At 39.1% G+C, this 14,658-nt stretch overlaps 1 protein-coding gene across 3 annotated transcripts in view; it reads right to left on the reverse strand.

Moving 5' to 3' along the window:
- Positions 1–14,658, reverse strand: part of SEL1L2 (SEL1L2 adaptor subunit of ERAD E3 ligase) — a 138,551-nt gene that overhangs the window by 102,947 nt on the left and 20,946 nt on the right. For all 3 annotated transcript variants that reach the window (XM_050745630.1, XM_050745629.1, XM_050745628.1), the window contains exon 2: positions 4,014–4,069. In XM_050745630.1, the coding sequence (XP_050601587.1) occupies positions 4,014–4,069 (56 nt within the window). The remainder of the gene's footprint in view (positions 1–4,013; positions 4,070–14,658) is intronic.

The raw sequence follows: 14,658 nt of genomic DNA on the forward strand, positions 1-14,658 counted from the left end.
TATCCACAGCATAAATGAGGTCTAGGGAACTCCAAGGCTACTGATGGTAGACGGAATAGAGACATAGGTGAGAGCAGCTAATTCCTATTATCTAGGCCCTCCCTGCTGCATGGGTGCAAGCCACTTTGGCACCTATGGATGGCACCTGCCAGGGTCACTGGGACTTGATGATGCAAGGACAGAAGACGGAAAGAGGACGCTCTTCCTTCTCTCCCTCACATGCCCCCAGGTATGTGCTAGGAAGAGAAGGGAACCAGGTATGTCTGCTCCCCTCTTTCTAGATGGGTAGCCATTCATCTTCAGTCTATATCCCTTTTGAATACATCCTGAACCCCTGGGACTCCTTTTTTAAAAAAGCCTTATTGGCTGGGTGCGGTGCCTCACACCTGTAATCCCAGCTCTTTGGGAGGCTGAAGTGGGCAGATCACGAGGTCAAGAGATCAAGACCTTCCTGCCCAACATAGTGAAACCCCATCTCTACTAAAAATACAAAAATTAGCTGGGTGTGGTGGCGTGTGCCTGTAGTCCCAACTACTTGGGAGGCTGAGGCAGGAGAATCACTTAAACCTGGGAGGCTTGCAGTGAAAGCCTTCTTTTTTCCTTTTTTCCTCCTCTGTCCTGTTTTCACTGATAGGTAACTGTGTCTCTGTACTCAGGACACTCCTGTCAGATGCATCCTCCAAAGTGGGAAAAGTTAATTTCCCAAACCTTAGACTGGTTGGCCTAAGACTGGGCTCAGGGGAAGGGAACCCAGAAGCTTGATATGCTGGCAAAAGGGTAAAAGTTTTTTTTTTTTTTTTTTTACCAGTCAGGCTTTTGGCCTCCCTCTCCCTGTGCAAACTGGTAAAAGGCCTTGGGAATTTTGATGTGTCCTTACCTTTTTTCTCTTTTTGATACGTGTTTTCTAATAACCTGGTTTGTCTCTTCTCACCTTCAGGTCATCGAACTCCAAATGGTCATGCAACTGGAGCCTTGGAGGATGGCCCTTTCTGCAGGGGACCTTTAGCTAGACCTCTGGGGAGCTCCAACTGCCGTTTCCCCAGAACAGCGCCCCCTGTCAGCAGGAAACAGTTAAGATCGGTCTTCATTCTTACCCTTATTTTAACAGCAGTTAGACGTACTTCTGCAGAGGGGGTAATCAGATAGCCAAGTGTAAAAGGGTCCCTGGAGAAACTCCAACTGGGCTACATCCTGGGTGAATGGGGTGAAGCCTCGGGAAGTTCCTGCCATTTGCAGGGAGGAGGAGTCTGGACTCTCTTATTCCGGGGTTGGTAACCTAGATTTAATTTGTGAGCCCACTGGCAGGAAGTACATTCTCTTTGCTTTGCTGAAAGTCCCTGTTTCCTCCGCTTTTTTCCTTTTCACCCAATAAACCCTGCCCTTTTCACCCTTCAAAGTGTCGGCGAGCCTAATTTTTCATGGTCGTGTGACTAGGACCCTGTTTTTAGCTGAACTAAGGAGAAAGTCGTACAACAATAATGGTCCCTTAGCCATACACTTAAGTTGCTCCCTTAGGCGACCTAAGTTACTTCCCAATAGTACATTAAATACCTGGGGGTTTATTACATCTGTATTCAGGATCATTCTTTAATGTAGAAGGAAATAGCGCACAGAACTCCTGAAAATATTAGATCCTTGGCACAAGACAAATTATCTTTAAACATTTTTTTCATGTGTGTATGTGTGTTTTCAAAAAGTTTTTGTTGGGGAATGGAGGAGTAGATGATTTTTTTTTTTTTTTTTTTTTTGCAAATTGTAGAGTTGTAAAGCCAGAAAGAGAGAAAAACTATGGAAAGAGCAGCTCCACCTAGGTGAGTGCATTTTTAAAATTATAATATAAATGGTAATTATTATGGAAGATAACCAGAATTTGCCAAGCCTACATTGGGGGTAGAGATGGAGAGAGTGTGCTTTCAGCCAAATAGTATCCTGCTCATTGGCAAGGAGTCATGAAACACTATGGCAAGTTCAGTGAGCTGAGGATACTCTATTTTTGTTATAGGATAACATGCATATATGGGCACTTTGCAGTAGAGGTGTTTGCAGTCTTTGGTCTTTCCACTTCTACCATCTGTGCTTGGGCCAATGGAATTGAGTGAGATATACAATCTACAAACAGGCTATCCTGGAACATTTACCCCTAATCTTTGACACAAAGGTAGTGTTTTGCTTTGTATTGTGTTTTGTTTTGTTTTACTTTCTAATATTCTGAAATATCTTAGAATAGTTCTTAGTTTTCTTTTGTCCCAGGCTTTACAAGGTTGGAAGGGGCCCATTCCCATCTTTACTCTGGAGGCCTCATCTTCTAATGCTGGGCATTGGGTGGATGCTTTTTTTTTTTTTTTTTTTTTTTTTGAGACGGAGTCTGGCTCTGTCGCCCAGGCTGGAGTGCAGTGGCGCGATCTCAGCTCACTGCAAGCTCCGCCTCCCGGGTTTACGCCATTCTCCTGCCTCAGCCTCCCGAGTAGCTGGGACTACAGGCGCCCGCCACCTCGCCCGGCTAGTTTTTTGTATTTTTTAGTAGAGACGGGGTTTCACCGTGTTAGCCAGGATGGTCTCGATCTCCTGACCTCATGATCCGCCCGTCTCGGCCTCCCAAAGTGCTGGGATTACAGGCTTGAGCCACCGCGCCCGGCCCGGGTGGATGCTTATGGGTCTGAGCAGCATCCTTGTTCTCAAGCGGTAAGAGGATTCCAAAGGGCATTTCAGGTGTTATTCAGCACCTGATGAAACGGATGTTCCTTCATTCTCCACTTGCCTGAAGACAAACTGAGATTTAGGTGAAGCTCCCATCTATTTCTGCTAACAATAATCCCACTGCTAATTATGGGATGTGGTAGTTATAGTGATAAGAGAGGAGCTATATTCAGAGGGGTTTAGAAAAGGTTGCAATGTACAGAGGGGTTTTTAATTTGTATTAATATTTCTCATAGTTTACTTCCTCCATTTGGATTTAAGATTTACTCATCAATTCAATAAACATTTATTGAGTGTCTACTATGTGCCAGGCACTATTCTAGTGCCTGGGGATAACAGCAATGAACACCACACACAAAACCCTTGCTCTCATGGAGTTTGTACTCTACTGGAGGGAGAGTGACAACAAATATAATAAAATACTGTACATTACATGGTGATAATTTTGAGAAGAAAAATACAGCAGGGAAGGGGTATAGAAGAAGGTGTTTGACAGGATTTGCAATTTTAGAGAGAGTGATTGTAAATTTAGTGAAGGTCCAGGGAAGGACCTTCTGAAAAGATGAAGGTGAAGGAAGGGAGCCGTATGGACATCTGGGTGCAAAGGCATTCCAAGCAGAGAGAACAGGAAAGGGGGGCACATTCTTGGGGTTTCTGAGGAACAGCATGGAGTCCAGTGTGTCTGGAAAGACGTCAAGGAGACAGTAGTAGGAGCTGATATCAGAGAAAAAAAACACACTAGGGCAAGACCATAGAGCCCAATAAGCAAGCTATTATAATGCTTTGGTTTCACTCAGTGTGAGATGGAAAGTCACTTCTTTACTTGAAATGACATATTTATAGGAGCAAATCATTGCTGGGTTGAGAATAAACTGAAAATTTGAATCCCCTACTTCCAAACTGTGCAAAGACATCATAAGATTGATAATGTTTAATAAGCATCTGTGACTTTATAAGCCAGGCTGGTCTCTGCTCTTTGTGTCTTAATATTTTGCAAAAGTAATTGCGGTTTTTACCATTCACAGTAATGGTAAAAACCACAATTACTTTTGCACCAACCTAATATTTAGGACATCAGACAGTCTACAACTTAGAAGACTCAGGCCTGATGACAGTCTTTTCCTTTCACAGTTGAGTAAGCAAATATTTGTTGAATGAATGAAAGAATAATATTGACTGAGAATTAAAAAACAAAACAAAAACGTAGACAATAGTTAGTAATTGCCTGTTTAAGTAATTCTGAGTATCCTGAATAAAAATAGTGCCTATAGCCTAAATTTTCTATTAAAAAATGTAAAGATTTAGCAAATATTTACCTGTGTGGTGACATTTCTTTCCTTTTGTCTTTTATTATGTTTTTCTGCTCTGATAGCTGCAATATACAAAATATTTTTATAAAATTTAAAAACATTTTCTTCACTAAATACAACTTCTTGTTAAAAAAAACTTCTAGAAAACTTTTAGAACTCTAAGAGTAATTGTTGACAATAATTTAGAATTTAGAGTTCCTAATGTGTTAAAAATAATTCCTTCACTGATAATCTGTAAAGCTAGAACTTGACACTAGAGACAATCTATATACTTTAATCAAGCATTCTGAAATTGAGTTAATAACATGAAAGAGTTCCATAAATAATAGAGCTAATTACAATAGTGGAAAACTTTCTGAGCTAGAAATGTATTTAATTAAATGTATCTATATAAATAAGTGTCATCTATTAATAGAAGCTATTAAAACATAGAAGAGAAAATACAACATTTTATATTTTTATAGACTCATCCATATGTCAGAGAGATACTAAAAATTAATTGAATGATACAAACATCTGAGAAATGTAGACTGATAATTATATCAGGCTTTGAAATTTGAGAAAATACCTTTCAATGAATTTTTAATGAACCAGTTTTAATACATATTTTTATAAAGACTATATATATCATGTAGAATACATGCATAATCATTGGCATGTTTTATTTTTGCACAGTGCTTGAAATTTCTTCACTTTGTTAGATAAACAAGTCTGAAAATATGAGATGACAGGGTAACACATCATAATGTTTCAACTTTACTACATTACTAGGATTGACAAATTTTCAATTGCTGTAAACAAATTTGATACATTGTAAAAATGATCATATGTTTTGGGAAGTAAAAAAAAATTCAAATGTGTGATACATTCACATTTAACAGGCTGAAGAATTTGGCCACAAACCAATATGAAATAGTCAAAATTTTGTATTTCCAAAAAGTCAAAAGCTTTTAAGAACAGGTCATAAATTTTCTAATGTTATTTCTGACATAGTATTTATTAATTAACACAGAGTCTCACTCTGTCTGTCACTCAAGCTGAAGTGTAGTGGTGCAATATTGGCTCACTATAATCTCTGCCTCCGTGTTCAAGCAATTCTCATGCCTCAGCCTCCCAAGGAGCTGGGATTACAGACATGCACCACTGCCCCCAGCGAATTTTTCTATTGTCAGTAGAGGCAGTGTTTTGCCATGTTGAACAGGCTGGTCTTGAACTCCTGACCTCAGGTGTTCTGCCTGCCTCAGCCTCCCAAAGTGCTGGGATTACAGGCGTGAGCCACTGCGCCCGGCCCATTGTATTTATTAATTTGATGTTTTATTCTTTCACTGACCGATGAACTTTAGTACTTGGCAGCGGCCTCGCAATTCTACGTCTGTTTTGTTTACTTTGTAATCTAGACCTTATAGGAACTGGTCCCAGATTGATACATATTTAGTCCTCTGTCAAATTAGAGAAATAACTGGCAAATTCTAAATAAAAATTAAGCTGGGTATAGTGGCTTACACCTGTAAACCCAATACTTTGGAAGGACAAGGTGGCCGGCTCCTTTGAGTCCAGGAGTTTTGAGACCAGCCTGGGCAACATAGTGAGACCCTGTCTCTACAAAAAATGCAAAAATTAGCCAGCCGTGGTGTCATGAGCCTGAAATCCAAGCCACTCAGGAGGCTTAGGTGGGAGGATCATTGAGCCCGGGAAATCAAGGCTGCAGTGAACGGAAATTGTGCCACTGTACTCCAGCCTAGATGACAGAGCGAGACCCTGTCTTAAATAAATAAATATTCAAAAACTGCCTGGTGAGCAATGCATTATTAAGGCATACCAAATTATTTTAAAGATGATACATATCTAATACTATTCTATACATTAGGATTGTTCCTTAGGTTCAAGATATGGATAAGTTATATTAAATGTTATTATAAATAAAACTTTATCCCAAGTTTGTCAAGTGATTATATTGAGACCAACATCAGAGGCAATGGAGCCTCATGGTCTACCTTGTGGCCTTAAGTCAAACAGGATTATATTCTAGTCTTGATTTTGTAACTGTTTCATTAATTGTTATGATAATTAAATGAGATCATTTATATATTTAGCACAGTACTTAATACATAGTTTTTAATAAATGTTAGGTATATATAATTATTATTATTATATGGAACCTACTGCTTTAAAGGATTTAACATGCCTTCAGGATATTACATGTGAGTGCGAAAGTACTTGCAGTTTTTGCATTGTTGGAATTTGCCGTTTGATATTGGAATACATTACTTAAATAAATGTGGTTATGTTATACATCATTTTAATGGGCGTTCTCACTTCACTTTTTTTTGCTTATTACTTGCTGTTTATTTTAGACTATGGAATGATGTTAGACAAAAAGCAAACTTGAGTGATTTTCTTATTTGAGTTCAAAATGGGTCGTAAAGCAGCAAAGACAACCTGCCACATCAGCAACACAATTTGGCCCGGGAACTGCTAACGAACACACAGTGCAGTGGTGGTTCAAGAAGTTTTGCATAGGAGGGCCAGGCGCGGTGGCTCACACCTGTAATCCCAGCACTTTGGGAGGCCGAGGTGGTCAGATCATGAGGTCAGGAGATTGAGACCATCCTCGCTAACACGGTGAAAGCCCATCTCTACTAAAAATACCAAAAAAAAGTTAGCCGGGCATGGTAGCAGGCGCCTGTAGATACAGCTACTTGGGAGCTACCCAGGAGGCAGAGCTTGCAGTGAGCTGAGATCGACCCACTGCACTCCAGCCTGGGCGACAGAGTGAGACTCCGTCTCAAAAAAAAAAAAAAAAAAAGTTTTGCAAAGGAGACAAGAGCCTTGAAGATGAGGAGCATAGTGGCCGGCGATTGGAAATTGACAACGACCATTCGAGAGCAGTCATCAAAGCTGATCCTGTTAAAACTACATGGGAAGTTGCCAAAGAACCCAACGTCGACCATTCTATGGTTGTTCGTCATTTGAAGCAAATTGGAAAGGTGAAAAAGTTTAATAAGTGGGTGCCTCATGAGCTGAATAAAAATTGGAAAAACTATCATTTTAAAGTGTTTTCTTAACAATGAACCATTTCTCAATCAGATTGTGACCAGGAAGAAGCTCCAAAGCACTTCCCAAAGCCAAACTTGCATCCAAAAATGGTCATGGTCACTGTTTGGCGGTCTGCTGCCAGTCAGATCCACTACAGCTTTCCGAATCCCAGTGAAACCATGACATCTGAGAAGTATGCTCAGCAAATCGAAGAGATGCACAGAAAACTGCAACGCCTGAGCCGACATTGGTCAACAGAAAGGGCCCAATTCTTCTCCAGGACAAGGCCTGACCGCACATTGTACAACCAAAGCTTCAAAAGTCAAACGAATTGGGCTTTCAAGTTTTACCTCATCCGCCATATTCAACTGACCTGTCGCCAACCGATTACCACTTCTTCAAACATCTCGACAACTTTTTGCGGGGAAAATGCCTCCACAACCAGCAAGATTCAGAAAATGCTTTCCAAGAGTTTGTCAAATCCGGAAGCATGGATTCTTACACTACAGGAAAACACAAACTTATTTCTCCTTGGCAAAAATGTGTTGATTGTAATCGTTCTTATTTTGATTAACAAAGATGTGTTTAAGCCTAGCTATAATTATTTAAAATTCACGGCCCAAAACGACAATTACTTTTGCACCAACCTAACACATTAGTAGTTTAAAAGGGACTATGGCAAGTAAAACATAATTAGAGAGTTCATGTTATTAGTACTTATTAATGCTTTGCCAGTAATGTGACATCTCTCAATTATAGTATCTTTCAAAGAAAATTCCTCAACCTAATTATATTTGTGTATTAGAAATCAAACATCATGACTGGTATTATAGTCACATAAAATGTCTAGCAGTTTTTAAACTCCATTATCACAACTAGAAAAAGTAAACTAGAAAAAGCAATGTGATTTGGTAGATTCCCATTATTGCATTCCCCAAAGTACACAGAATAAAATTAGAGTTAGTATGTACAGAACGTACAGACACAGAAGTACAAAGTGTCATGTGTATTTGAGTGAGAGGAGAAAATTATAGATATTAAATGGAGTAAAGTTTATATTATACACTGGTCCAGAAAATCAAACTGTCAGTGGTCAAAGAGTAACATGAAAATTACAGGGCTAAAAGTAGTAATCAAAAGTAGGGTAAGTGTAGATAAAAGAATTAGGAAAATGGAAGGAAGCATAAGCATATAACTGAAGGAATTAACTATTCAGTAGCTTAAAACATAACATGAAGATAACAGCAATTGTTCATTATTTCCAGCAGAAGATGTGCAAGCCAAAACAGTTTTGAAACTTATTACAAGGGTGTTTATTTTATAAATTTCAGGCTTTCAGATTTTTTACCTAAAGAAAAAGAAGTTTCCATTGGCTACTAGGGAAAACATTCTGTTACAAATAATGCGTCCTACTTTAGAGTAGCTTGTCTTGTACCACTTGAGAAACATTGGTGATTGCTGGAGATCTCCACCACTGTTTTATCACTTCCCCTACAGGATGCTGAAATTCCCACAAATTCAAGCACTGCCTGTAAAAAACCACAATCTACCGGGTGCAGGAAGAAAATATTAGATCTACTTGCCTGAGGTTTTAAAAAATCTCCTTCATTATCTCTATTTTAGGGATATGTTTCATAATGCACATAATAGATCAGTAGTTCATGATCATCATGAATAAATGAATATATATAATAGCATATACCATCAAAACTGTCTGATGTGGAGTTAGCCTTGGAAGGGGACTAAAGTTTCATTCAGCTCTAGAATTATAGCTCTAACTGTAATTTATTATATCCTAGATTCTTTAGATACTTTATCTTCAATCTCCATAACAACTCATCAAAATAGCAAGCACAGAATATCTGTGTTCTCACCAAGTGAGAATAAGTCACTTGTCCCAGGTCACAAGGCAGAGTGGTATTCATATGCAGTTCTGACTCCAGAGCTCTTCTTTCTATACTATCGCCACTCCAAACCTTACCAAAGGATTCACAATAGGTTGATTTTAAGTGGCAAGTTTCTATAATGACATAAACTCCATTTTTTAAAAAACAAAAATCTGATTTGTGCACAACATTTTATGGGACACATCAATTTACATAACATGAAACACACCATCCTATGCACACTACAGCTTTGATTTACTCCTCCCCTTCTACTGAGGTAGAAGAATTTTGAAGTGGTAGGGAAGAAGCTAGCACTACAGCCTCCTGCCTCCAAAAGAATTGTCCATGTGGTTTTTGGGGCATGGAGGGGAAGCCCATCAGATTCATCGAAGACTTACAAGGTTTTAAACAGTGTTGTGTTGAACAAAAGCCACTAGCTTGGGTTAAAAGAAATTGAGACAGTTCAAAATGAGAAAAGGCCTCTGGGCCTTCATCTTTCCAGGAATAGGAGGCAGCATGAGACAGCTACTCAGCCACAAACATGGGCCATTTCTTATGTAAAAGAAGGATGACTCAGAAGGCAGAGCCAAGCCCAGAGGGTATTGCCAAGAGCCAAATAGATCAATACATTAGGAAACCACTTCCAGAGGGTAGAACTGGGTCCTAATTAATAAACATTGCCTGTCCCTGGAGTAGAGGAACCTTTCAACATGCACCTGGCTAGATTTCCAAATTGCCATGGACCAGTGACTCGTATGTCTCTCCTTCACCCTTTCAGGACAGCAGTGTCTAATGTGGTTTTTCTGTCTCTCCAGTGTACATTGGGTGTGTGAAGGCATAGGGGAATAACTTGTCTGTTTAGTTTACAGGTGCCTTAATTAAAGAACTATACCTAAGGAACTTCATCGACATCTTGACTTCATACAGACCATGAGCTCATGGATTCTGAGCTTGATGATATGATAAGATGAGACGGGTAATTTTGGGAGGATGAGATTCATGAAAGAGACATGAATCATTGAGGCCTAAGGGTGGTGGACTATTGCAGATTGTTACAACAATGGCCCCCAGGGAATCACAACTCCTTGTGTTCCCATCGCTTTGCAATGTGACTTTGCCCAGTCCTCCCATTAAGAGGTGGAGATTATTTTTTCCCACTCCTTAAGTCTGGGATACGCTTTTGACTTGCTTTGACCAACTGAAATATGGCAGATGACACTTCAACTTCCAAGGCTAGTCCTTAGGCCTTGTAGCCTCTTTTATCCTCCTGGAGCAATGCCGTGAGACCACCATGTCCTGAAGAAGCAAGGAATAACAGACCATGTGGACAGAGAAGCCCAGCCATCCCAGCTGTCTCTGCTGACCACCAGCTGCATGAAACTGCATGAGAGTGAGTCCAGATGAGATCTGTGAAAAACCACCCAGTCAACCCACAGAATTATGAGATTATGAGGATTAATAAATCATTGTTGCTTGAACTCACTAAGTTTTGGGTTGTTAATGCAGCAATTGACAACTGAAATGATTCTGTGTTTTCAGCCTATTAGGACTTCTTGGTTCAAAAACCTCAATTCTCTGAAGCTAAGGCAGACCAATAACTAATGACAAAATAAATCATATAGAATATATTCCTAGCATTGGGAAAAGGATTAGAAGAATAAAATATCGGCCAGGCATAGTGGCTCAGGCACAGTGGCTCTCGAGTAGCAGGGATTACAGGCACCCATTACCACACCCAGCTAATTTTTGTATTTTTAGTGGAGACGAGGTTTGGCCTCGTCTGTGTTGGCCAACACAGTGTTGTTGGCCAGGCTGGTTACAAACTCCTGACCTCAGGCGCTCCGTCCACCTTGGCCTCCCAAAGTGCTGGGATTACAGGTGTAAGCCACTGTGCCCCGCCACCAAATGATGTTTAGAAATAGTCATTTCATGTTTTCTTATTTAACCATGTGAAGAAGTTGGATAAAGTATTAAATTATTTAACCTCCATGAGCCTCAGTTTTGTATAAAATAGAAATGCTGTTCCTACCTTTCGGAGTATGTGTGAAGACAGAATAGAATCAAAGTTTAAAGTGTTTGGTGTTTTATTAAATACATGGCACCTTAATAACAAATGTAAGTTCCCCTCTCTTTCTCTGTTAGCAGATACCTTTTTTTTTTTTTTGAGATGGAGTCTCGCTCTGTCACCCAGGCTGGAGTGCAGTGGCACAATCTCAGCTCACTCTCTGCCTCTCGGGTTCAAGCAATTCTTCTACCTCAGCCTCCCAAGTAGCTGGAACTATAGGCACATGCTACCACACCCAGCTAATTTTTGTATTTTTAGTAGAGATGGGGTTTCACCATATTGACCAGGCTGGTCTTGAATTCCTGACCTCGGGATCCCCCCATCTCAGCCTCCCAAAGTGCTGGGATTACAGGAGTGAGCCACCGTGCCCAGCCGAAACCTATCTTTTTAAAGGAAGTAGCATTAGCATCTGTGTGAAAAGCACTTCCCTTATTGAAATAAAGTGAAGAAGCTACGCTTTGTAAGCCCTGGAAGAAGCAGCTCCTGCTGAACTTTACTTTCTCTCTGGCTTTTTCTCACTCTGATCAGTGCTCCTACCCCCTTTTCCTAGAAACCTCTTTTCTTGGTTACGCTTACCACGTGTAAAACTGACTGGCATTTTCAAAACAGATTTAGTAATTCAAGAAAGAAGAAAAAATATATAAAAGGCATAGACACAGTTCAATATACACTGACACATCTCTGGTTATAATATCTCAACTGCCTTCTGCCTGGTCCCAGCTCATTCCTTTTCCTGGGAGAATTTCACAGGAACCTTTCCCTACTCGCTGGTGGGAGTGCCATCTTACTTTCAACCATATGGGGGCAACTTTCCTTCACACCTGGCTCTGTCTGGCATTAAGGGCAAGAATACAAATTCTAACTGCCGCTCACTTAAGCTCTTCCCATTCTGAAGGACACAGCTTTTCTCTTCCCCAGAGCCCTGACAGGATGAGGGTGATGGGCATTATTGTCCCCAACCTCTATGCTCTGAGAACAACACCTTGGTTCCCTAGAGAGCCATCTCAGTCATACAATAATTGTAGCATCCATACAGCAAGAATTGCACGCGTAGAAAGGAGCTATTCCATTCCTCTCTTAACATAAGTGATTTACGATCATTATTTCTGCATAATTAGATCAGACCTGGATATTTCAAGGTCTCTAAATACAGATACATTTTGATGTACTGTTATACATTTGGTAATAGGCTAATGGCTTAGTTATATATATTAAGATATAGCAGATGCTCTGAAACAGTCTATAATTTAGTGTCAGTGTCTTGAAAAGATATTTTGTGGTCTTTTATTCTCTCTTCCTCATCACTTCCTTCTTCAAGTGCAAAGATAGCAAAATTTCCATAAAAACTAAAGTTACTGGGGACTAGGCTTTTATTTATTCTTTTCTGGAATAGTTCTGTTACTTATTTTAATTTTTATGAAGTTTAACTGAGTAGAGAAGGCCAAATAACTGAGCTTTGCTGAGAGTATTCCTTCCAGAAGCCTAATTACCTCCTGTAGATACAAGTAAAGAGCTTAAGAGCAACCTTGAAGGATAGTTGAGTAATTTATGCAGTGTGCGTGGCACGGTGCCTAGCACATAGCAAGTGTCTAATAAATGTTATTTTATGATTAATTCTTGATTAGGTGAGAAATAATGTTGGAGAAATACAAATTATAAGTGAGAATATGTGGTGGAACATATTAACTGATGACAATATTAACTGATGGTTTTTCTTGGTACTTTTTTGTACCTGTGGCCTTTTCCCAATTTAGTCAGTGAGTTGCTCATTGCTTCAGAAAAAAAATGATGTGATAGAAAGAAAGAAATTTTCTTGGTTGTTGGAGGAAAAGAAAGGACTTACAATCTGGACAATAGAATAAATGTAGAATAACTGGGATATAACATCAAAGTAACTGCAAGGCTTTCTGTGCTCTCTTCCCAAAATGAGAAAACATTCCTTGGACTAGGAGTAGGGAGAGAGCTAGAGAGGTAGTAAAGAGAAATTAACACTACAATAGCTTGACATCAAACGTATTAGCTTGACATTAAACAGAAATTACATTCCAATGTTGAAAAAATTGTATTTCTTGCATGCTAAAATTTATGAACTAAAATGTATAATGAATACATTAACTTAGTTAATTCTATTCATACAAAGTATGAAGGCTTTGTTAATGGTGAGTGTAAGATGTGATTATGTCCTCTAGAAATAGGGCACTAAAGCTTTTAAGCTTAGAGACACAGAGTGACTTTGGTTGAAAGGCTGAAATTTTGCAATAGATAGGTTTCCACGTAGGGTTGTGATGAAGAGTGGAAACACTCAAACTACTTGTTTTGTTGTCAGTAGTTGAAGTGGCTGCAATGTGATTAAATAGGCAGCAAGGTGGCCTGAATATATTCCTGTCATTTCTAAGTCCTAATGTCCCCACAAACTAAATCATTATTTCTCATGTGCCCCCTCCCAAGTCACCATCCTCTCTCCAATTTTCTGTCCCTGTCAAGGGGATCATCATTTTCTCAAGCTCCAAATCTTCCATCATGCTTTACTCATTCCATGCCAACATCCCCATGAACAGGCAAAACATTATTGTGTTTGTTTTTCTTTGAATTGCACAGTTGTGAGTGGGGAGTGGGAAGAGTTATTCTCAGAACTAAATGAGATCATGGATGTGAAAGTGCTTGACATTTGCTAGCACTCAGTAAAGTTTCTTTTAATTTCTTCTGTCTGACAATTTAAGCCTTTCAATAATCCAATCTTATTTTTCTTAACCAATTTATTTCACACTACATCCTGCTCTTATTGAAGTGGTAGTATCCTCCTACCCCGTATGTACATTCTACTCATTCTCACACCCATGTATTTTACTTATTTGTGTACTTCTAATTTGGAATGCTTTCCTGTTCTTTTCCAAATATCCAATTGTTATTCATCCTTCCAGGACATGTCTTTCCTGTTTCAACATTAGAGCCGATGCCTACTATAGTTCCTGTCCTATAACAGATACTTAATACATATCTGTTAAATGACGAAATAAATTTGCTTTCCTACCTCTAGGTCGCACTGGATACTACTGCCTTCAATGACCCATCCGTTCTTGGTACATCTTCAGGAAGTGGTACTCCCTTGTAACTTATGTTAGCACCCAATCATATATTGAATTTTATTCTATGGATTATAAGATCTCTGAAGAAAGTGCTCCATCCTCTTTTTTTTTTTTTTTCAAGTTTGCCCCTAGCACCCTGCACAGTTTCTTAATTAAAAATGTTGTTTGATTAAATGCTTTTATTATAACACAGCATGTAATTCTGCTGCTGGATCTAAAATTTGACCAAACTGCCTTTTAAGTTACAATTCAAAACTTAGAGTCAAAGAATCTCAAGTTTGGAATTGTCTTCTGACATACTGTGAAATAAAATCCAGAATCTCAAGGTTGGAAGAGAGTTGTCTCTACAACAGTGGTTTCCATTTAATTATTAAATATGGATAGACATTTATGATGTTTTTAATTATTTTGCTATAATAAGCAATACTGTAAGGGATAACCTTGAACATATTTCCTATAAAACAGGTATGAGGGTTTGCTAGGGTGGACAAGAAGTAAATTTGCTCATTTGAGAGGTAGTGTGCTCATTTTAAATATTAATAGATAATGCCAAATTGGCATTCCAAAAAGCTACTACT

Source organism: Macaca thibetana, chromosome 10 (assembly GCF_024542745.1).
Source record: "Macaca thibetana thibetana isolate TM-01 chromosome 10, ASM2454274v1, whole genome shotgun sequence".
Taxonomy (NCBI): domain Eukaryota; kingdom Metazoa; phylum Chordata; class Mammalia; order Primates; family Cercopithecidae; genus Macaca; species Macaca thibetana.